General features: G+C 36.6%; 1 protein-coding gene across 8 annotated transcripts in view; it reads left to right on the top strand.

Annotated features, from left to right (window-relative positions):
* Window positions 1-25,211, top strand: part of Larp4B (La-related protein 4B) — a 226,881-nt gene that overhangs the window by 147,928 nt on the left and 53,742 nt on the right. For 7 of the 8 annotated variants that reach the window (XM_083122004.1, XM_083122001.1, XM_083122003.1 and 4 more), the window contains 6 exons: window positions 3,846-3,982; window positions 6,539-6,651; window positions 17,552-17,692; window positions 18,671-18,877; window positions 24,468-24,548; window positions 24,878-25,041. In XM_083122004.1, the coding sequence (XP_082978130.1) occupies window positions 3,846-3,982; window positions 6,539-6,651; window positions 17,552-17,692; window positions 18,671-18,877; window positions 24,468-24,548; window positions 24,878-25,041 (843 nt within the window). The remainder of the gene's footprint in view (window positions 1-3,845; window positions 3,983-6,538; window positions 6,652-17,551; window positions 17,693-18,670; window positions 18,878-24,467; window positions 24,549-24,877; window positions 25,042-25,211) is intronic. The other variant, XM_083121999.1, reaches the window with a different exon arrangement.

The raw sequence follows: 25,211 nt of genomic DNA, 5'->3' as shown, positions 1-25,211 counted from the left end.
GTTGTTTCTCATTTGTATTGATATAGGCTAATTGAGGTTGTGTACAGGTTACATTGTAAATTTTGATATATATGCCACATTTTTTTATTGATTTTTTTACACCATCTTAATTGTAATGACTTAGTGAAAATGGGGAAGTACAATAGTTATTTATTTTTTCATTGAATAGCATTAAATTAATCACTTGGTAAATTTTCAGCTAATAACTGTGTATATTCATATTCATAATAATTAACGTACCTACATATTTAATTGAAAAACATGAGGTTCAAAAGCAAAAATCATGACAACAAACATGTCTGGAAAAAATTATTTCTGGTCTGGAAAACCTGGAAAAGTCAGGGAATTTCATAATCAAAAAATCGTAGCTACCCTGAAATTTAGCTTTGTTTTAAGTCTACTTCATGCACACATCTAATCGGGACTGAATCTACAATTTAAAGTGGAATCTGAACCACTATGCATTTCCTGTATCACATTGTGCTGTTGCTGTCAATGATTAATTATGCTTGTACTGTTAATTTAAGAATATTTTTTAGGATTTGCAAAAGTGAAGCTAAACGTCTATGGGCTGATTACATACCTGAATTTGCAATTACCTGAATATTTCTATGAATGAAAACTCAGCACATCACTTTTTGATAGAAACTTCTATCAAATCACTTTTTGATGGAAACTTTTATCAGAAACCTCCACAACTGTTATTTCTGTTACCATAGCAAAGTCAATGTTGCCAACATTGTACAATTTAACATAAATAGGAAACAAACATTATTGAAGAGCAATTTGAACATTAACATTTGAATTTTAAAATACATAATTATAATTGTACATTTAAAAATGAACTTATGCTGTAATACAGAACAGTCACAATATAATCATTAAATCAGAATAATAAAAATGCCATTATAAATTTTTTCACTGTTGCAAGCTGAATTTTAAAATTGCAGCGTTATGGTAGTGCCATATATTAGAATGTATTGCATGCTGTTGAGACTTCTTTAGGAGGGCCACTCCGGAGCAACAATTAATAACTTCTAATCCAATCTAGTAATTAATATATTAGATATGTTAGATAACATTTCAAAATGTGTAGCTTTATCTTAGTTGGATTCAAGGCTTTCGTAGACTGTATTCCAAAAATTAATATATATATATATATATATATATATAATCAAAGAAGGTAAAAGGAAACACTCACCGGACAGTATTGGATTCAAGGCTTTCGTAGACTGTATTCCAAAAATTAATATATATATATATATATATATATATATATAATCAAAGAAGGTAAAAGGAAACACTCACCGGACAGTAGAAAAATTCAAAATTTTCGCTAATTTCATAGCATCATCGGTGTGAGGAGAAATTAGCGAAAATTTTGAATTTTTCTACTGTCCGGTGAGTGTTTCCTTTTACCTTCTTTGATTTTTACTTAGCCCTTTTGGCCCTCCTTGCTTTTATCCATATATATATATATATATATATATATATATATATATATATATATATATATATATATATATATATATATATATATATATATATATATATATATATATATAAAAATCAAATAAGGTAAAAGGAAACACTCACCGGACAGTATTAATATATATATATATATATATATATATATATATATATATATATATAAATAAATCAAAGAAGGTAAAAGGAAACACTCACCGGACAGTAGAAAGATTCAAAATTTTCGCTAATTTCATAGCATCATCGGTGTGAGGAGAAATTAGCGAAAATTTTGAATTTTCCTACTGTCCGGTGAGTGTTTCCTTTTACCTTATTTGATTTTTACTTAGCCCTTTTGGCCCTCCTTGCTTTTATCCATTATATATATATATATATATATATATATATATATATATATATATATATATATATATATATATACACACACAAATAATGAAGGAGACAGTAAACACTTACCATACGAATAGAAATAATTCAATATTTCGCGATCTGAGTCGCATTTTCAAGAAGGTAGATAAAAGATCGACGACACTTTGAGTAGAGGCACAGAATACTGACCGTAGCGTCTCTACGGTCAGTGTTGCCAGAAACAGTTGAAAGGAAACACGAAATACTTTAGCCAGTGTTTACTGTAAGGTGGGTGGGTAGTTTCGGGGAGGAGAGGAAAGAGTTACTGGTTGGCTAGGTTGAGTCCGGGGGGTATAGTGGCGTGCATGCCTGCTATATAGGCCCTTTCCATCGCCTGCGGAAAGATGTGTCAGAGCGGGGGGGTAAAAGGTGGATGATGGCAACACGGAAGCAGTTATTGAAGGTGGTGTTATGGCTGTTGGTGTGGATGGCAACTGTGAAATCGGAGTTTTGGGTGGAGGAACGGTGATTATTTATATATATTTTTAATGCTGGCTCCTGAGAAAAAGGGATGGGGCCTGAATTATACTGAATCTTTCCCTGTTCTGAACTACTTTGAATGGTAAAAATTTTCAGTTATTGGTATTGGTAAGAGAGTGGACAGTCAGCCCTAATGAAAACCCATCCTTTTTTAATGTAAATGCAGCATTTACAGAAGGTTGCCCACGATAAAAATAGTCTACTTTGACTGGCCATTGTGAATGACGCATTGAACTGCTGTTATGTCCAGATACAGAGCGGGCTACACTGGGGCCTGTACTAGATAACAGTATCAGTTGAGCACGATTTGTGGAACGATGAAGGTAAAAGTGACAGCTTTCTAGGAGGGGTTAATTTGTGGACATTCCGCTGCTCATTATAGTCACTCAGCAATAGTGAAACTGTGCAAAGAAGAGGGTTTAAGCGTCAGCAAAGCTGGTGTGGGTCTCATCATCCGACGATGCGCCCAACAGGCCCCTGTGGTACGTGGTCGGCTGGAAATTGTGAGATCACTGCCCCAGCCCGCTCAACCCCCCAATACAGTGTGCACCATGAGGACATCAGTGACACACGACAATCTCCCAATACAGATAAGTTTGTCTATACACCACGGTATCTCCAAAGGCACAGTTTTCAACATCATCTGGAAGAACCTCTCATTGGAAGTGCACAGACACCACCTCACAGTGTGCCACATCCAGGAGAGGTTCACAAACGCCAGAAAACTGTATGAAACAGATCTTGCAGGGGACAATTGGAAATGGGTGTGTACCCTGGATGTGGGGTGGCTATACCTAGATGAGGCCAATAGACCAGAAGAGCTGTTCTCACTTTGTGCTGCAGTGCAAGGAAAAGTTTTCCAAGGGATTTCTGGTGGTGGCTGGATATCGCAGCTTACTTCCAGGAGAACGTTATGCCCCCTCTGTATGACACACACATCCCCCACCTGTACGGTGACGAGACCACACATATATGGATCCACATGGACAAAGCTTCCAGCCATACCGCTCGAGCATCCCAGGCATTCTATGCAAGGAAGGCATTTTCGCCCATCCCTATGAAATCCCCGGATGCCTCGTCAATGGACTACTGGGTTTGGACTCCTCAAACAGGCACTTGCTCAACTCTGTCCCCGTACTTTGCATGGTCTTGGGAAAGTTGCCAAAGAGGTATGGCGAGACATTCCCCTTCCCATTCTACGCAGGAGTTTGCTACAGTGGAAACTACGCTGTCGGGCGATCATTCGGACCCGTGGCCGTCGCATCGAACACAATCGGTGGTGGCGCAAGGGGATTTACTAGCCAGTTGCGAGGTTCAAAGTAGACTATTTTTATCAAGGGCAACCTTCTGTAGTAACAAGGTAATTATTAGATTGCTTTGGAATTGTGTAGCAAATTGCAACTAAATTGTGTTTAATATGTGGGTTGTGTGGATGCAATCATCCTCTAATGTGTACTTCTCATTTTCAGGGAGAACCTGGCTAATGATACATACTTGATTTCACAAATGGATAATGACCAGTATGTACCCATATGGACTGTTGCAAACTTCAACCAAGTAAAGAAGCTTACAAAAGATATCAATTTAATTACAGAAGTATTAAGGGGTAAGTTCATTGATTTTTAAGACTATTTCCTCAGTAATAGTAATTAGCAGGGCTGAGTCGATACCGATGCCGCTGTATCAGTATCGGTTGGAATTCATCTACAGATACTTTTCCGGCATATTGGTATTTCACGGGGTCTGCAAGAATGCGACGCAACAGTTTCGCAGTCTTCATTCTATTTTGCATGAAATATCATATTTTGTGATTACATGATATTCTGGTGTAAGTTTAAAGCAAATTTCTTCGTAAATTGATACATAAAATTGGAGAAGTTTATTTACACCAATATTGATCAATATTTTGAACAAATTTTAATTATTGCAATTTTCAAGTATCTGTAAGAGTATTGTCATCGGTATTGGTTAAAACTGGTATCTGCTCAGCCCTAGTAAATTAGTTTCTGCCATTCAAAGAGAAAAATAGCTCCCAACACTTAATATTCACATCATAATTTGCCCTGTAGAAGTTAATCTTAAAATATTTGCAGCGTAAGATTGCGGGTTCTTTAGATGAACAAGAATATTTGCAGCGTAAGATTGCGGGTTCTTTAGATGAACAAGTATTACAAGGTTATCTGAAAACAATTTCAAATTCGAAAGAGAAGTAATATATTTACAAACCATTTGTACAGTGAGTCTCACGGTCAAATTGTCTGTGGAGCAGCAGCTAGTGCGCCGTGCGATGAGTGTGCATGTGCCAGCACATGACCCATAGCTGCTCTCTGACTTGCCACTAGATGCTTTAGTATACAATTAACTGGTGATCAGTTTACACTTGTTTGTGAAGTGGTAAGGTGTTAGCAAGTGTGTTAGATTTTGTTTTAGTTTACATATTACTGGTGATTTTCTGCAGTCTAATAATGCCACGCTATACGTACAATTTAATACGGCAAATTTTTATGCACGACTCTTGCATCATGACTAGAGGCATGCAAATTTTGTTTGTGACGAAAACACGAAATATGAAATAACATGGTGTAATGTTCATTTTTCATGTTTCTGAAAGGTGTGAGGTGCATTTTCCTACCCTGTTTTGTCACGAAATAATGCGAAATGAACTGCAAAATGTGAAATATACTCTTAAACACTAAATTTACCGTTTATATGCCGATGCAACACTTTCTGAAGTATCCTGAGAGTTATGCAATTCACGGAAAATTGATTAAATCTGCTGTAAATATTTGAGAAGCATAAATGGACCCCTTTATACAAGAAGAAACTTAATACTCTGGTAACTACATAAATGTGCTATTAGAAGGGATAAGTTTATTTTGTGTTAGTAAGTTCAGTTTTTATATCAAATTTAGGATTATATTCACAAATTTAAAACCAAAATGTCATTTTATATAGCACTTTTGATGTGATCATTCACCGCTATAAAACCATAATTTTATTTTATTTACCGCTTTTGAACCCAAAATTGACTCTGTTCTTGTACCGAAATTTTGCTTTTTTTATTTACCAAAAATATGTGCCTCTAGTCATTACGAATTCTTGTAGGGAAGTTAGAAGGCATTTTGCAGCAGAATTCCCAGATGTTCCTGTTCCACACAGTGTGTTTCGATACTCTTGAACAAATTTAGGGGATCAGGGTCTGTTCTTGATAAGAAGCGAAGGGTAAAACTCCACATGCTTACTGAGGAGAAATTAGACTATGTTGGACCACGATTGGAACATGCTCCTCACAAATCCATCCGGCGCCTTGCACAAGAAACAGAAATTTCCATGGCATCTGCGTGGCAAGCTACCAAGCTTTTAAACCTGAAGCCATACATTAGAAGAATTGAAAGAAAACATCAGCAGAAAAATTGAAGCAATTTCAGAAGAGGTACTGATGTTTTGGTGGTAGTGAAAATTTCCTTTAAAAATGCTGTAAATGTGTGGAAGTAGGAGGAATTATTTCCAACACCTATTGTAACAAAGTAAGTGCTCATTTAATTGTCACTGTAATTGTACGAGCTTAATGTCATTACATAGCTAGCCGTTCCAGTTACGTGGATGTTGCATAAATTTTGTCAGCATACATGCTCTTGCTGCCTGGCGTGCCAGCCATTGCTCTGCGGACAAGTCTACCATGAGATACACTGTATTACCATTTGATGTACATATACCATACACAACTTTTCAACATAATTACCAGCATAGTGGCATCAGTTTTCTGTGTTCCTTCATTGAAGATTGATACCACCTGCAGTGCAAACCATGTGGTGACAGCTGTGACCTCGACATAGAACCACTGGCCAGTAAGGATGTTCCAGTTAGTTTATTTGATAACCCTATGATTCCATAGTATTTAAGTTCTTCTATTAATATAATGATGTTTTACACAGTCAAATTCTTTTGAAAAGTCATGATCACAGCAGCATGATCCGATGAATAAGTTCTAGAGGAACTTGTTCAGGGGATACCCTTCTTATATACCGTAACTGATTTGAACTTGAACTATATGTATGTTTAATTTTTGTATACATCTTTATATAAAAGGTCCAGTTTCGTGACATCCATTGACTTCACATTCATTGTATACCTGCATTATAAACAAACTTTTCTATTGCAGAATCGCCAAATGTACAAGTTGACGAAGAGGGCCATAAAGTGAGACCAAACCATAAACGTTGTATTGTAATTCTTCGTGAAATACCGGAAAGTACGCCCTTGGAAGAAATAAAGGTAAATATTTTATAATTTTCAGGTTTGTCATAGGTAGGTAACGTACTTTTTTTTAATATGACCCTTCAACACCCACATTAATTTCTAGTTTTCTGGATGAGTTATTTTACAGGTTAATAGCATGCTGTATGTTTGGCCTTTGCAAAGGAAGAAGTGTTTTTTTTCTCTTTTGAAAAACTTCTATGATATTCTAAATTCCGAAAAATTACATTAGTTTAGAATTCTTTGCAAAACATTCCACTGAATCTTTGTGTGTGTTGTCTAGATGCCTATGATAATTTCTAGTAGGGATGTGACGAAGCTGAAAATTTACCGATGCTGATGTACTCACCGATAATATTTGGAACCGATTCCGATACATAAGATTATTAAACAGAAATGGGATGTTATTTTCTGCATGACAAAAATTAATTTGTTATGTACATTTCTATTGCATATGTATATACTTATATATTCTCAAGATATGGAATGTACATTTGCATCTACAAAAGGTTATGTGAACCTAGAGATTTAACATTAGTACACAAGCAGTTCTTTGAAATGCAAAATGAGTTCCTGTTCTGCCAGATTCAACTTCAGGAAGTAACTTACTTCTTCTCTTACCGCAAATCTGTTCAGCAACACCGAACACTCAATCACTGAATACTGATGCAGCAGGTATGCTCAAGTATTTTCTCAGCACTTGCTTCAGGTTTGAATACTCATTTTTGAATTTGCAATACAACAGCAGATCCTGGTTCAGCAATGTACTGTTTTATTTCCGATTTATAGTTAGGTTTATCCTCTGAACGAGAGTTGTAATGACTAATCATATCCAAATTTTTCAATAAATCTTAAGAAACTAGAATATGAAACTTATTAGAAGATAAAACTCTAGTATAATCTGTACCGGTTTAAATATCGGATTTTTGCCGAATCCGATACCGATATGTCAATGTCTGCCGATTTTCATACATCTGTAATCGGTTTTGGCACATCCCTAGTTTCTAGATATTATCAAGGAAGGTTCAGCATGGCCTTAATAGTATGTATTTAAGGGATTCATGCATTTAATAGTTTCTTGGAAATATTAATGAAAATTTGGTGTTCAGCTATTTCTGAATTTTCATCTCCTTTTTAAAAACCGCTACCATATTCCAAAATCTGAAAAATTACATTTGCTTAGAATTCCTTTTAGAGCATTCACGTGAATCTTCGTATGGTTTGCTTTCACTGTTGTCTGGATATTATCAATAGCTTTGTTTCTACGTAAGTCTATTAACTATTGAAAATACCTAGAGAACAGCGAAAGCAAACCACACTGAAGATTCAGAAGAATGCTCTGCAAGGAATTCTAAGCAAATGTAATTTTTCAGATTTTGGAATATGGTAGTGGTTTTTATAAAGGAGATGACAATTTGAAAATGGCTGCCAAAGGTCCAGCCGAGCCGTAAGATATACTCATAAGTGGGGCTCGAAAGTTGAGGAAAAATCCTTTTTTTTTTTTTTTCGTAGTGTCCGAAGACGAGGCCCAACATAATATGTGTTTATTTTGGGTGATTGTAGGCTAGAAAAGGGTGGGTTTTATTTGTCCTTTTTTGCATTTTTTTTTAGGTCTTAACAGCTTTTTTTTGCAACTTCACCTTCTTTTGACTATGTTTTTACTGCCCATTCTCAATTCGAATCATCAGTTCATCACCTCTTAAACATCCTTTCTGTATTAAAGAAATAAATATATATATTTGAACCATCTCTGAAACGAGAGAAAATCATTTTTGGACGACTGAAGCAGGTACGGTACAAGGTCCTTTAACCGTAACTTGTCTGGAAGGTCGTGCTGTAAGTGGCAACTTCTTGTTTTGAAGCTTTCGGCACGGTGTATACGACCAGACAGCACGCGCCTGCAAAGATCTAAAGTCAGATAAGGAGGTCCCGTGCATATTCATTAATTATGTATTTAAAACTGAAGTTATTAATTAATTTGGATCACATTTATTCGTCCTTTTTTCAGTTTTTAGGTCCTTCTTTTTAAATATTTTTAGCTCTTTTTTTGCAATTTATAGGTCTTCAACTTCGGAGCCCTACTCATAAGAATAAGTAAAGTAAGCTATGGCACAAACACACTACTAGAGTGCAGCAATAAGAGTTTTTCGCTCGAGCGAGCGATATACACTCGAACTCTAGAACCATGTTAGTACACGTATTTCCACCATTTGTCTATGGTAATGGATCATGAAGTAAAAGACGAAGTGAAATTGAAAAATAAGTGAACATAATCATCTCCATGTTAATATGCAGTTTTGTGTATGTTACCGAGATACGTGAAAATGAAATAGATGATTATGGGCTGAAACTGCTTAGGCTTACAATTTGTTTCTACGATAGTCACGTTGAAATGTTTGATTGAATGTTACAACTGCATTTTAGTAGTTTGCAGAATATTATTATCCTTTTTGGTAAGTGAACAATGATACGAAATTTGTAATTGTTTAGGTAGGTGTGTCAGCATGTGTATCCATTTTACGTTTCGGTCAGTAGATATTGCATACTTTCATATGTGCTGTATTTGAGTCTTGCATCATAATATACGGAATTATTATTTAGAATTGTAGGCTCCGGTACCCCTTTTTCTACACCCTTGATTTCAGTGAAAATATTTAGTTCCTCATAACTAGAGCCGGAAGTTCAGGCATTTATTTTCGTTAAAATAGGAAGGCAAAAAGGCATTTATAATGTGGAAAATAGGCACTAAAAATGAAAAAAAGGCACATTTGGAAGAGTCTTACTTTTATCTATAATTTCTGGCAAAATGTTAAAATCTACATTGGGAAGAGCATTTCCATTTTCTCCATCTTGATTGCACATAACTACAAGGTGTTTTTTTTTTTAAAAGTTCTCAGCATTCATTGAGAGAGTTGTTTTTCATAATAGAAAATGATTTTTTCTACTTTGACAGAAGTTATTGGAGCATACATAAAACAAGCTAATGTAGCTGGACTCATTTCGGTAACAGCATTTTCACTTTTTAGAATATCACAAATTGTTTTCAGAAGTCCTCATTTGCACTCACTACCCGTTTGCACTTTTCCGCAACAGCTGACCCCTTTTCTCCTGGCACTTCCATCATCTGCTGCATATATTCCTCGAAGATTTTCATATATATGATAATATAAGTCTCTCGCCTCTTTTTTCTAGCTTTGTAATTGTCTCTGGCAATGCACCATAATGTGCAAAAATAAACGACAGTTCATTCTTCAGTTCTGAATAGCTGAGGAGTTTTTTCACTTCATGAACTGAAGCTGCTCCATTTTCTGGAAGAGCATTTATCACCTCACTTCATTTTTTCAAGGTTGTTAGCATAATATATAGCTGCTGCTATCCAGGTTCCCCATCTCGTCAAGACTAGTTGTGGAGGTAAACTAAGCTCAGGCACAACTTCCTGAAATTTTCAGGTTCGAGAGGGAGATTTCAGAAATATCTTCTTTGTGTTTGAAATCAACCTGTCCACTTCTGGGTGCAACACTAATTTCTTCGGCGATTCTGTGCACTGCGTGGGCTACACATGTGATATGAAGCATGTTCGGGAAGAGAATTTTCAATGCTATGGCAGCCTTCTTCATATAGGGAGCTGCATCACTGATAAAAAGTAACGCGTCATCATGATGTACACCATCTGGCCAGAGCAGAAGTAGGGAATTTGAGAATAACTGAGCTATTGACGAACCATTGGCCCTCACTAGTTGTTCTGAGGTGAGAATAAATGACGAGGATTCTCCACATGTTGGTTCCATAGTTCCTATGATGACGTTGGCTATGTAGCATCCCCAACTTCAGCACAAATTCTTTGCAGAGCTTCTTCGTAGCAGACACTTAAATATGTTTTCCGCAGCGTATATTCCAACGGCACCGTTCATTTATTGTATTTCTCCAGGAATTTCCACTTTTCAGAAAGGTATTCCTCCTTCCATGAAAGCTTTGCACAGTTCAAGAGAAAACTGAGATTGCCTGTTGGATGAAGTGCACACTGTTGAAATTAGGGATATCTTCTGTTCGATCATTTTAACAGCTGCAGATTTATGTTTTGCTGTTGACACATGCTGAGATATAAAGTATTTTTTCTCATGGTTGATTGTTTTTTCACATATCTTGCAGAGAAGAATAGTACAGTCTGTCGAAAATGTGCTTTCACCAAATTCTCGCACTTAACCATGTAACTTACCACTTAATGGCACACTAAATTTCGGCATGATGACAACTACAAGATCCTTTCCCTCCAAAGTGCAGAACTAAACTAAAGATAGAGAACTTGATTTTAAAATCCATGCAAAGGCCCTTGGGCATTGGTACTGTTTCTTGTCAATAACCTCCTGACACGGACGCTGGATGTGATGACTTAATTATGCAGGTTTTCATCAGTCAATCGTGCACAAGGAAACTTTAACCGAAGGACAATATCCTAACTGAGCATGAAATACTTTTTTCTCACACTTTTCTCGTTCAGCAATGTTGAAACATGCAGGAGTTCAATATTACTTAAATAAGGTGAAAATTATTCACATAATAAACGGAAGAACAATAAATGCCAACAACGTTTTTGGGGAGAAAAATAATTTATATACACATTTTTTTAAAAAAATGTTAAATTTCATAGAAAAAGGCAAGAAAAGGCATTATAATTAAAAATAGACAGTGGGGTCCCAAATAGGCAAAATGAAAAGGCTTCTAAAACATTCAAAACAACATAAAAAACGTTTATCTGGAAAAACATTATCAATATATGCAGTAGATAAAAAGAGGCATTTTGCCAAACATAACAGACAGTTCATAATTGGGAAAAGAGAGACGCGGTAGTATATAAATACGGAGAAACTAGTACTCACTTTTATCCGCGAAGCTGTTTTTTCTTCTTTTTCGATTAATTTCAGTGGCCACTGCCACCATCCTCGTTGGAACTTGCTGCGCTGTTGCTTGGCGTGCGTCTTTTGTTCGTACTTCTCTGGCTGCCGTCAGGTGCGCTGTGCATCTTGGTGCGTCGTCCTCTATTTCCGGGCGATAACTGCTGCAGTAGTGGAATCCAAGTGTTGTGCGCTTCCCCGCTATCGATGTTTAGTTCGTGCGGGAAGTGCATTATGGCGTGCGTTTCCTTGATTTTGGTGTCTATGAGCGTGTGGGCAGTGTGTTTGACTCGAACCTTTTGAATTTTATGGCTATTGTATTTGATATGTCTAGCAAGACCAGTCGTGGGTTGGGCTTTTTTCGCATCTGCTAGGTGCTGTTGGATTCTTTCATTGACAGATCTGATGGACCTACCGATGTAATGAGCCTTGCATTCACACTCTGCATCGTACACACCTGGGTTTTCAAGGGGGGAGAGGAAGTACCGTTCGTGCTTGTTCAGTTTATCAGTTATTTTGGAGTTGGGTTTGTGTGCTACTTTGATGCCAAATGGGAGAAGGGCTTTGGCTATGCAGTTGGAAGTGGTGGGATGGTAGGGGAAGGCAAACCATTTATATTGGTCGCTGGGGGGGTTGGTTGCGGCTGGGCTGCTTGTGGATGGGTTGATTGTGGTAGGTTAGGGTGTCTGACCTGTATTTCCGCCTTACTGCACCAAGTGGAAAGTTGTGATTCAGTGTAGCCATGTTTCAGGGCTATTTCTGTGATGGTGGCTATCTCCTCTCGTAGATCCTCTTCTTTGCCACAGTAGGAGAAGGCTCTTCGATAAAAGTTTAGCCACACATTGGCTTTTTGCTTAGGGGGATGGCTAGAGAGAGCATGTATGTACTGGTTGCCTGCATCCGGTTTTCTGTAGACTGTGGTGGTGAATTTGTTAAGTACACGGCTGATGGTGATGTCCAGAAAGTTGATTTTACCACCATCAGCCGTGTACTTAACAAATTCACCACCACAGTCTACAGAAAACCGGATGCAGGCAACCAGTACATACATGCTCTCTCTAGCCATCCCCCTAAGCAAAAAGCCAATGTGTGGCTAAACTTTTATCGAAGAGCCTTCTCCTACTGTGGCAAAGAAGAGGATCTACGAGAGGAGATAGCCACCATCACAGAAATAGCCCTGAAACATGGCTACACTGAATCACAACTTTCCACTTGGTGCAGTAAGGCGGAAATACAGGTCAGACACCCTAACCTACCACAATCAACCCATCCACAAGCAGCCCAGCCACAACCAACCCCCCCAGCGACCAATATAAATGGTTTGCCTTCCCCTACCATCCCACCACTTCCAACTGCATAGCCAAAGCCCTTCTCCCATTTGGCATCAAAGTAGCACACAAACCCAACTCCAAAATAACTGATAAACTGAACAAGCACAAACGGTACTTCCTCTCCCCCCTTGAAAACCCAGGTGTGTACGATGCAGAGTGTGAATGCAAGGCTCATTACATCGGTAGGTCCATCAGATCTGTCAATGAAAGAATCCAACAGCACCTAGCAGATGCGAAAAAAGCCCAACCCACGACTGGTCTTGCTAGACATATCAAATACAATAGCCATAAAATTCAAAAGGTTCGAGTCAAACACACTGCCCACACGCTCATAGACACCAAAATCAAGGAAACGCACGCCATAATGCACTTCCCGCACGAACTAAACATCGATAGCGGGGAAGCGCACAACACTTGGATTCCACTACTGCAGCAGTTATCGCCCGGAAATAGAGGACGACGCACCAAGATGCACAGCGCACCTGACGGCAGCCAGAGAAGTACGAACAAAAGACGCACGCCAAGCAACAGCGCAGCAAGTTCCAACGAGGATGGTGGCAGTGACCACTGAAATTAATCGAAAAAGAAGAAAAAACAGCTTCGCGGATAAAAGTGAGTACTAGTTTCTCCGTATTTATAACAGACAGTGTTTGCAAATAGCGCAGAAGTTATTTTTTTTAGATGTACGTGCTACGAAACTTAAGTTGTTGTTTTTTTAATTAAGATTCCTTGCGTAACGTCAAAAAGGTTTTTCAGAGCTATGATGGCGGATGATGGATTCATGTCACAGGCGCACGTCTGATTTTTTTTTCTTTTTCTTCCTATGATTGACTTGGGAACATTTGCGATTGCGATATGTTATTTGTGTGATATATTGGCAGACTGGACATTTCAGACATTGGATTTCATTTATGCGACCTCAGAAATTGGAATTAATTATTTCTTTTTGGCAACTGCAGGCCGTAAAGGGGAGGGTTGTATTTTCTAAATGAATTGTGGGATAATTTGAGACTTCTTATTTTTATGATGGGAAGGTAGTGGAGGGTTGTATTCTGTGGAAAAGGACAACAAGGAATTTCAACGTTGGAGTTACTTCATTTTTGGACTTAACAAATTTAACTTTGACCTGCAATTCAGTGCCTGGCCTTGGTAAAAAGAGGTAAGTTACCTTCTTTGGTTTAATTTTTGGTATCTTGGTGTGTCAATGCGGAAAACAGTGAGAAATAGTGTTGGGGGCATGTGACTCCGGCTAACATGCCTTTAAAAGGGACTATAGATAGGGGCAGAGCCCGGAATCGTGGGAAATTTGGACTCAACAATTTCAAACTACAATATCTCAACTTCAAACGGCTGTACATTTGTAAATACTTGTTTCCGTTCTCCAAATTTTTGTTCTTCATAATTAGTATCACAAAATCTTCTTAAAAAAAAATACACTCTGAAATAGAGGGTGTAGAATGGGATACTGGACCCAAATTGTAATTGTATGTGTTTGAGGTTGACAGTGTTGCTTATTAGTAGGGCTCGGATAAGTATGCAAATGCATATTTAAGTTTTAACTAAAAATTACGGATGGGACCGATTAATCGGTACTCTATCGGTATCGGCCGATATAGGCTTATCGGTAAAATTACAGATTATTTTACCGATCTGATATGTCGATAAATATCTGATAATTTAGTGGAAAATTCTGCCATTTTGTTGTAATTTTTATGTATAATCTCCATGCCCTAATTTCTAAAAAATATAAATGTGTAACTATTAGGGATGGGACCGATTAATCAGTACTCTATCGATATAGGCATATCGGTTTATTGGTAAAATTACCGATTATTTTACCGATCCGATATATCGATAAATATCTGATAATTTAGTGCACAATTCTGCCATTTTGTTGTAATTTTATGAATAATCTCCATGCCCTACTTTCTGAAAAAGTAAATGTCTAAATATTCAACTTCTTTTGCATTGCAATCAGCTTGAAACACACATTTATTACGGAGATCAATAAAAATTTCATGGTCTTCAAGGACCATTTCTAATTTTATATCGGATCGGTATCGGTAAATTTTATATCAGTATCAGCCAAAATTTTAATCGGCCCATCCCTAGTAAATATGCAATTTCTTTTTCACTGCAGTCACCTCAAAATACACATTTATTAAGGAGGTCAATGAACCTTTAAGGTTCTTCAAGGACCATTTCCAATTTTATATCTGATCGGTTATTGGTATCAGTAAATTTTATATCATTACCTTATCTGTATCGGTGCACTAAAAGTGCATATTTCATATGGAGATGCATATTTGTATGAAAATAAGTTTATGTTGTCCATATTTTTGTACCCACAGCCAACACTGAGCACATATACTGTATTTCTTTTTCTTCTCGCTTCTCTATTCTTTATCATTTCTCTTTCTTCTTTCCTTTTTTTTCCTGGATTATATGAAATGTGGCAAGTACGTCATTCTCACCTCAACATTCGACTAAGCTGGCAACGCCGCTTACAAGTTTCTTATCGCTTGTAGGTTAATTCCTGCGAGCAAAACCCGATATGTTTAGCACTTGATCTGTAATGTACTGTTTTTCATTTAATGCATGAAAAAATCTGAATAATGGACATTCATTGCCTGTCATATTTTGTAATATACAGCATTTATAAATTAAATTTGTTTTTAAAGTGCATATTTTACACTTTTTAGTGCATATTTTGTGTTTATTTAGTGCATAACTATTCGAGCCCTACTTATTAGGCTGTGAAATACGGGATGTTGTCAAATCATTCCACTACGAGTGTGGTACGATCGAGCGTAGGAGATTCAAAGGAGTTTGAGCGAGCGAAAGTGGTCCGATGCAGTACTCTACACACTACTATAAGTAGGATTTTTTTCAAAATGTAATCTTTGGTAAATTACAAATGTGAAAGTAAAAACATTAGTCTCATGAATTTTCAAGTGTTTCTTGCACTTTTTTCCAGATGGAAAGGTAGTATTTGTTGATATCTTGGTCTCCAGTATGAAAGATAAAATATATTAGGGATGTGCCGATATGAAATATTTGGCAGATACCAATAAAGTACTGATATAGAATTTACTGATCAGATATAAAATTAGAAATTGTCCTTGAAGAACCTGAATGGTTCATTGACCTCCTTAATAAATGTGTTTTTCGAGGTGACTGCAGTGCAAAAGAAGTTGAATATTTAGACATTTACTTTTTTAGAAAGTAGGGTATGGAGATTATCCATAAAAATTACAACAAAATGGCAGAATTGCACTAAATTATCAGATATTTATCGATATATTGGATCGGTAATTTTACCGATATGCCTATATCGGCCAATACCGATAGAGTACCGATTAATTTGTCCCATCCCTAAAATATATTATATATTATTACTAGAAAAATGCCAGTTTGTTTTTTATGGCGGGTTCAATGGAAAAAACAAAAATCTGGAGTTTTCCCCCTCTCCCCCGCTATTTTGGAGAGAAGGTGCAAACCTTGGTATTCTTTTCAAAGAATGGAAGTTTCTCAATATAATGAAACATGTTTAATGTTCCTGGGTGCCATACCAGTTGAATAATGAGTAGAGGCACATATTTTTGGTAAATAAAAAAGGAAAATTTCGGTACAAAAGCAAAATCGATTTCGGGTTCAAAAGCGGTAAATAAAATAAAATTTCGGTGTTATAGAGGTGAATAATCACATCAAAAGTGCTATATAAAATTACATTTTGGTTTAAAAATTGTGAATATAATCCTAAATTTGATTTAAAAACTGCACTTATTACATAAAATAAACTTATCCCTTCTAATAGCACATTTATGTAGTTACCAGAGTATTAACTTTATTCCTGCGTAAAGGGATTCATTTTTGCTTCTCAAATATTTACACCAGAATTAATCAATTTTCCGTGAATCGCATAACTCACAGGATACTTCTGACTTCAGAAAGTGTCGCGTCGGTATATAAACGGTAAATTTTGTGTTTAAGAGTATATTTCTCATTTCGCATTATTTCATGACAAAACAGGGTATGAAAATGCACCTCACTTTTCAGAAACATGAAAAATGAATATTACTTCATATTTCGTGTGTTCGTCAAAAACAAAATGTGCATGCCTCTAATAATGAGCCAAATGTGAAACTCTGTTCAGAAATTTGGCATGGATATGATGGGGAGGGGGGGCGAGATGGGTCGTCATCCATGTGAATTTCCCAGGCTTGCTCCAGGCCTGTGTCAGAGTTTCCACCCAAACATATTGAGTATGAAGGTCCAAAAAGCACATCCATTTCGTAATCATCACTATGATTGATACCATATCGGGCCAGTACGACGTTACTTTTGATGATACCATATGGTATCATCGGGCCAGTAAAGGTTGTCAAAAGTAAGGAGGGTGACATGAATTGCATTCCTTTGCTTTTTCTTAATATTCATGCATCCTCCTGTGCATTCCATATTTTCTTGGTTGTAATTTTATGAAACATTGTCAGCATTACTGTTTGTACACTTGATTCCATCCAATATGTATAAGTTCCCAAGTAGATGGTGGGAGGAGCCACTGAGATTTAATAGAAACTTAGAAGTAAGTCTTATGGAAAAACTTGTTTACGTGTATTTATTAAATGTTATCTTCATTTTTTTTAATCAATTTGTGCCAGTATTTTGAGAAAGTTCTCATTTTCTTTTCAGGCATTATTTTCAGGAGAGAATTGTCCTAGGTGTATTTCTTGTGAATTTGCGCACAATAATTCGTGGTATGTAACTTTTGAGTCAGATGAAGATGCCCAAAGAGCATACAGATATCTTCGCGAAGAGGTCAGGGAATTCCAGGTCAGTATAATTTTTGTTTCACTGTGATACAGGGTGGAGCAGAAAGTGCAGCTAATTTATTTATTTATTTATTCCAAGTTTCAGATACAGCACTTGTAAGGCCATTTTACACTGAAAAAACTAATAAATCAACATGAACAAATCAAGATGGTTTTAGGTAAAAAACAAAAAAAGGTAAATATAAACATAAGACATAAACAAGGAAACAAACATAAGATTTACATATTCATTCTTAGAGAAGATCTGAAAATACTTTCAGGGGCAAAAATGTTGATGTTTGCAGGTAGTTTATTGTAGAACTGGGACAGCCTGTGGAACAGGGAGCACTGTATAAGGGAAAGCCTAGCGGTAGAGTTGTGGAATTTGAAAATTTGCAAAACCGTGACAAGGGAACAATTTGTGCAGCACTGTTAACCTCAGTGCACTTGCAGACTTTAATCCATGGCATGGTGTATGTTTGTACTTGTGGCAAAATAAGCATACAGTAGAGAATATATTGATGTTTGTAAATATGTGTGAAAAGACTGGAAATTTCTGTCCCACCCTCTATATCTGAAGTTTCTTGAGGTGTGAAGACTTGCTATAAATTGCTATATTTCTCTCTTACTACGCTATCCTAAGACACGTGTGGCTTGCATTCATAATACACAGGTGTCCAGAAAAGAATTAATGATAAAGAAATCAACATCTCGGAAACTAACGAATTTATTGCATTGAACACATTTTGGAAGTCAAGTGAGAATGTTTCTTGTATTTAAATTATGTATTTCTTCAAGTGGTATATCCTAACGTTTATTAAGACCAAAAAATGTGTTTTGGACACCTTGCATTTCTTATGGTCCATTCGCAATTACATTATCCAAGCATAATGCGGACTTTACCATACTTTGTTCTTTTCTGTCTCTAAATTTTATGGTACTTCACTTGTATATCACTACAAAAGTATTTTTAATGTGTCATATTGTGTTCTGATTTCAGGGTAAGCCAATTATGGCACGAATAAAGGCCAAACCAATGCATAGGTTGCCAATGCCGCCGGTTCCTTCAATGGGAATGCTGAAAAATGGTTTCCGCAACCCCTCTGGGTATGACCCCAATGCCTTCCAGACTCAACAAAGGTTCCTGTATGCTAATGGTAGCTCAATACCTCCCAGTGTAAACTACTCGAATCAGGTCCATGTATATGTGAGTATACAAAGTTGGTTGTTGGTATTATAACTGTTCCTGTAAAAAATATGTGTTATGTTCTTTAATGTTGATTTCCTACTTATGTAGGTTGACTGCTTCAGTGTGTGTGTTGTGGGAGGGTTTGTTGTGCAGGGGTCCTACTAACATGGAAACACTGCAGAAGTGTGGGAAGTACACTTAGCATTGTAAAAATCATTGGGGTATTCCACGAAAAGTTGTGCTACTCCATGTTAATTACAAAATGAATCAATCAGAAAATTATTATTTTTAATTGCACTAAAGTTTAAATGTTTGTGAATGCATATAATTTGCATATTTCCCCAACAAAAATTACTAACTTCTGTAGCCTATATGCTTCAGACAAATGAAGTCAAACTTTTCTAAAGCGTCACACACGTAACACATTTTTGTTAATACTTTTCATGCATTCAGCCTGTGTCATCATTAGGGTGCAGATTTTTGCCTATTTGCCTTTTTTATTCCTTTGTAGTAAAACATAGGCTTTATTTAATGTTTTAATGTTGTAAGTTTGTTTCATGGTGTTTCTAGTCCAAAAGTGCATTTTTATAGTGCCTATAAATGCCTATTTTGAGGATTAGTGCCTATTTTGCTTAATTGTGCCTAAAATGCCTATTCTGCAATTTTTGCATAATTTACCTTAATTTATGAGCCATTGGCTTCCCTGCACTGAAGAAGCCTTTGTTGATGTTGAACTGACTGAAATCTGGGCAGTATAACTAGTGACGTGCCCAAGACTTTCGAAGAGTTGCATACCATATTTACTCATGTATAATGTGCACTTTTTCCAAAATTTTTGCCCCCAAAAACTGTGGTGCATATTATGCACGGAATATTTCGGATAGCCAACATGAAACCGAAACCATACATAGTCATTCCATGATTTTGTGACGCATTGATTTTTCATGTTTACAAAACCCTATCGTGTTATATATCGTAAATCTTAAATCCTGCAGTTTCTGAAAATGTATAAAAGTTTAAAGGCCATATCCACAATTTTTCACTTTGTAATGTCATGTTCTGCAACACCAAGAAAAGCAGTGCCGTTCTGGCGGAATTCGAGAATGCACCTTCCCTCACATGGGATGCGTAACAGCGGTATTTGTTGGGCTAGAAATAATAGGAAATAACTTCTTGAGCATTGCAAATCCATAAGTTAATTTTGATCTCCCTTTCTACTATTACCGAATACATAAGGTGGTTAAAGAGTGAAAGATTTGGGATGCTAAACACAGTGGAGGGGGAGGCGGAGTGGGTTGGTGACTTATTTTTTACACAAGAGAATATTCTCCTCTTGGTCCACATTGCAAAAGAAAGCCATTTCTTAAAACTGGATTGTACTGTGCATTCTACCGTGCGTCCATTTCGATCTGCAGCCGGAGAGATCGGGAGAAGCATGGCGGGCGGCGCTGACGGAGATGCCGACATTTGCGGCCTGTAATGCCCGCTTATTTTTATAGACATATGCAGACATTTATATAAATATTGCAAAACGAGCACTAACCTGTGTTATAACACGCAAAAGTTCTTCTGTAATTCATCCAAGTTCTGCTCTTATATACACAAATAAATACGCTATAGAAACGATGTTAAGAGCCACAGATAATAAAGCATTTTAATCATGGTTTTGACCAGTAACGTCCTGTTTAAGTTTATATCCTTGAAAGAGTTTTGTGGCCATGGGAATCGTTTGGAGGTTTCGAATGTGCAACACTGTATCAGGATTACGCTGCAGACGAAACCGATAAAAGTGAATGGTTTTCGTGAGCTTCCTTGCAATCCGAAATATCAGAGCTCGAGTTTTTTGTTCCTTCGCGACTAGATGAAGACAGAGTTGTAAATATAGTGGCGAGCAATGTAAACCAAGAGCGTGTTAATTTCGTACTGTGCGCAAGAGTGTTATTCTTGGTTACTTGCAGTTACTTGTTTGTGTTATTGTAGTGTGTATGTGTGACGTGTCAGTGAGACGATTGGAATGCCAGCCGCAAGGTTCACGTTAGAACAAAGATTTTTTATGTATGACACGTACGTGAAAACAAACTCGTGTCGAGACGTGTGTAGGTAACTTGTACAGAAATTCCCATGCGTTTCAACTCCACACAGAGATACGGTTAGACATCTTGTCCTTAAATTACGAGAAACTGTATCGTTAAATTTTAAAACACCTAAGCAAAAACGACGGATTCTAACCGAAGCAAAACTCGGATGATATTGGTGCAGCGTTAGAACGTTCTCCAAACAAACCTCTACGCCGTGTTTCACAAGAGGTGGGCGTGTCAAAATCATCGGCACATACAGTCACTAAGCTACTAAAATTAAAGCCATACTCTTATAACACAGGTTAGTGCTCGTTTTGCAATATTTATATAAATGTCTGCATATGTCCATAAAAATAAGCGGGCATTTCAGGCCGCAAATGTCGGCATCTCCGTCAGCGCCGCCCGCCACGCTTCTCCCGATCTCTCGGCTGCAGATCGAAATGGACGCACGGTATATGAGCTATAATTGATTGTAACTTTTTCCCATCAAAAACCAGGGTGTGCATTATACATGCGTAAATACGGTATACTTTTTTAGGAGTCACCACCCATCTTTTCGTGCCTTTGATATGTTTTTAGGGATACTGGGCCAAGGGGTGGTTATGAGTTATAACCCTACCTTGGGCATGCCCTGAGTAGAACAGCATTGGAAGAACAAAATTGAAATAACTTTATGTTCAATGTATATTTTAATGTCTTTTTGTATTGTGTTGCCTATTTTACTGCCTTTTCTTATATTATAGTGCCTTTTTAGTGCATATTTTCATTTGGTGCTTTTTTGCCTGCCTATTTGAGAGGTTTCTTGTGCCTATAAATCTGCACCCTAGTCGTCATACCCAAGTTTATTTTTCTTTTCTTAGCAGACACCACAAAGTATTTCATAAGTCTATGAAATAAGTTGATGATGAATATTTTAATCCGAGTGACATGTTTAGAAGTAAAGTGCCACACATGTAATGCTGGAATGCCTCAATTGAATTTGAATGTGAATTTTTGTCAGATTTGGAAACCCTTTTGCTGCAATACACGTTCATATGTTAAAAGGGATATGTTGGGCCATAAGTGCAACACTGGGACTTGTACTTGTAAAATGAACAATGCATTTATTGAAGTGGAAACTATATTTATTTCTCATTGTAGTTTTTGTCTATTTGTGCATCTAACCCAGCATTCCTCCAGTGCCTTGAAAAGGTTTGTCAGTACTCAAGGCCATGATCAGACAGAATTCTTCACTTTGTGACAAATGTCTAATATCTAGTCTCCAAAGAAGTTCAAGGGTTAAAAAAGAAAGTAGAAATCAAAGGGTGTTACTGAAGCAGGGGTGGTATACGTGTACTATCATACTTACAGTGTATACCACTCGTTTAGCCTGCTGAAAGTGTTGTTTGCTCGTAACATCATGACAAGCTCTCAATTCCATACACTATGTAGTCTCGTCAGTGCAAAGTATTAGATGCTCGAGCGAACTCCTCTTGCTGCAGGTGTATTCATTTTCCTGCAGAAGAATAACACATTTGAGACACTTGCATGCTAAATATAATTTTTTCACAAAGTTCTTGATAATGTGGTGTCCCATACATAGAGGCACATATTTTTGGTAAATGAAAAAGCAAAATTTCGGTACAAAAACAGTATTTCGGGTTCAAAAGCGGTAAAGAAAATAAAATTTCGGTGTTATAGCGGTGAATAATCACATCAAAAGTGCTATATAAAATGACGTTTTGGTTTTAAAATTGTGAATATAATCCTAAATTTGATTTAAAACTGCACTTATTACACAAAATAAACTTTTCCCTTCTAATAGCACATTTACGTAGTTACCAGAGTATTAAGTTTATTCCTGTGTAAAGGGGTCCATTTTTGCTTCTCAAATATTTGCAGCAGAATTAACCAATTTTCCGTGAATTGCATAACTCTCAGGATACTTCAGACTTCAGAAAATGTCGCGCCTGTATATAAACGGTAAATTTCGTGTTCAAGAGTATATTTTGCATTTTGCAGTTCATTTCACATTATTTCGTGACAAAACAGGGTAGAGAAATGCACCTCACACCTTTCAGAAACATGAAAAATGAACATTACAGCATGTTATTTCATATTTCGTGTTTTCGTCAAAAACTAAATTTGCATGCATCACGTTCAACACCGTTGCCTGCCATTTGTAGCAACTGTGCATTTACCCAATAATTCATATGCCACCTGGCAACAAGAGAAGACACAACTTCCCACCATACCACACTTTCCCGTTCCTCATTGTACCTACAAAACTTAAGATATCCAGGTTTAGCTTGAATGTCCCTTGTACTATAAAAAAATGTGTTTTGGGACTTAGAGTAAGCTAGCACCCTAAGCTAAATTCAGACATTACAAAATTGGTGTGGAAATTTATGTAAAAATACATGGAAGAGTCAGGAAGTTTATTCGAGTAAAATGGGTGGGAACATTGATGTAAATTGTGATGTGAAAATGAGAAATATGATTAGGAACAAAATAATAACAGTTATTTTTAGTGGTTTTTATTTCATTTTATCTGTAATGTTTCGTCCTGGTTTCCCAAAACGTTTTCAAGCTACACCAAGATATACATAACAACAACACTACCTCACGTGGCTGGTCACTCTACACTTCGCACTCTAAACGTTGCAGATAAAATAAACTAAAAACCACTAAAAATAACTGTTAGATTATTTTGCATCTACAAAAACGAACCTTTAAGAATAATGTATGATTAGGAACACTTTGCTATTTAACCACATATTTAAGTGGCGGTGGCATACATTGTGTGCCTTTTGCATTAAAGTAATAACTAAACAGTAACTGTAAGTCTGTTTGAAGTGAATTGTTCTAATTTGAAGTATTTCTTAAGTTTCTGCAAATGAATACTCGGTTGCCATAACATCAACCTTTCAAGTATGGTTTTGAGTGTTTAGTTTTTCTTGCATATTGTAGTGTATACTCACAATCCCTTTTGGGCTGTAACAATCCCATTGCAAGGCAGTGGAACTCTTACAACCCAGAAGTGTTTGTGACTGTACAATGAATTGTAGAAGCAAATGCTTGCCAGCACCTTATATTACATGTTAAAATAGATACAATATTATATGATATGGTTGGGACTGATACTGTACTTGATCTGTTTTCGTTTAGTGATGTATCAGTAAAATTGCCAATATAATGCATCTTTTTAAATACTATTTTTCCAAGGTAAAATCAGTCTGATGTACCTGGTTACACACATTGAGGTGAACGAATCTCAATCCTTAACAAAAATACTTGCCATTGTTATACAATGTCAGCTATATGAGCACTCAATTGATATTGGTAAAAAAAAGAATGTATCAGTCTCTCCCTATTGTATAAAATTGTCATATTAATAGATCTAAAAGCATAGTATTAAATACTAGGTTTTCCTTGTTGCGTTTGCTGGACTGGAGATAATCTGTGAAGTATTTTGAACTATTAGGATAATTGTGGAACAAAATGTTAAGCATGGTGAGTTTTGGTAATAGCAAGTTAAAAATTATTTGCAGGACAAACACCCAAATGTGGAAAACAATACGTTGATTCTACAAAGAATGATGTCATTAAATAGAAATCAAGTTGGTAGCCAAGTAAGTTTTAGTAGGATAATAGTATTTTATTGTGTGTTTGTTCACAAATAGTTAATTTTATTACAGTTCTTTTTTAAGTTGTTAATGTCATTTTGTATTTGTCTTGTCTGGTTAATTGTACAGTTGTGTTTGATACTTTCAAATTGGCAGTAGTTATTTTTAATAGCAAATTAAGTAGCAATTTTAATAGTAAATTGTGTACCAGAATGCTTTAAAGTATCTGTTATGTTTCTAAGAAAGTGTAGACTTGAAGAAATTCAACGTTAAATATTTTCAAACATATCTTTGATAAATTCCAGTTAAGTACTGTATTTCTTTTCTTTTTTCAGACATTTCAACAGCAGCCATTTTACCCTCCCAGTATGCTCCCCCAGTGGGGACCTGCCAGTCCAGCAGCGTTTTTCGATATTGGTAGCGTGTTTTCTGTAAATGGCCTGTCACCCCAGGGCTCTTTTACAAAGCCACCAAGTTCCAGGTTTATACCTCGAAACAGGTGAGAATCTATTTTATAAAGTGTCCTTTAGATTTGATATTTCAGAAATATTTGTATAAAATGCAGGCTTGAACATGTCTCCGCATATGCCAGAGACCTGGGTTCGAGTCCTGATGAAGCCTGCATTTTTTTTTAATAGTACATCTCCTGTGTGTGTCAAATTGTAAGCT

Source organism: Lepisma saccharinum, chromosome 5, assembly GCF_977018435.1.
Source record: "Lepisma saccharinum chromosome 5, izLepSacc3.1, whole genome shotgun sequence".
NCBI classification, from domain to species: Eukaryota; Metazoa; Arthropoda; class Insecta; order Zygentoma; family Lepismatidae; genus Lepisma; species Lepisma saccharinum.
This window is presented reverse-complemented; position numbering and strand designations above follow the sequence as displayed.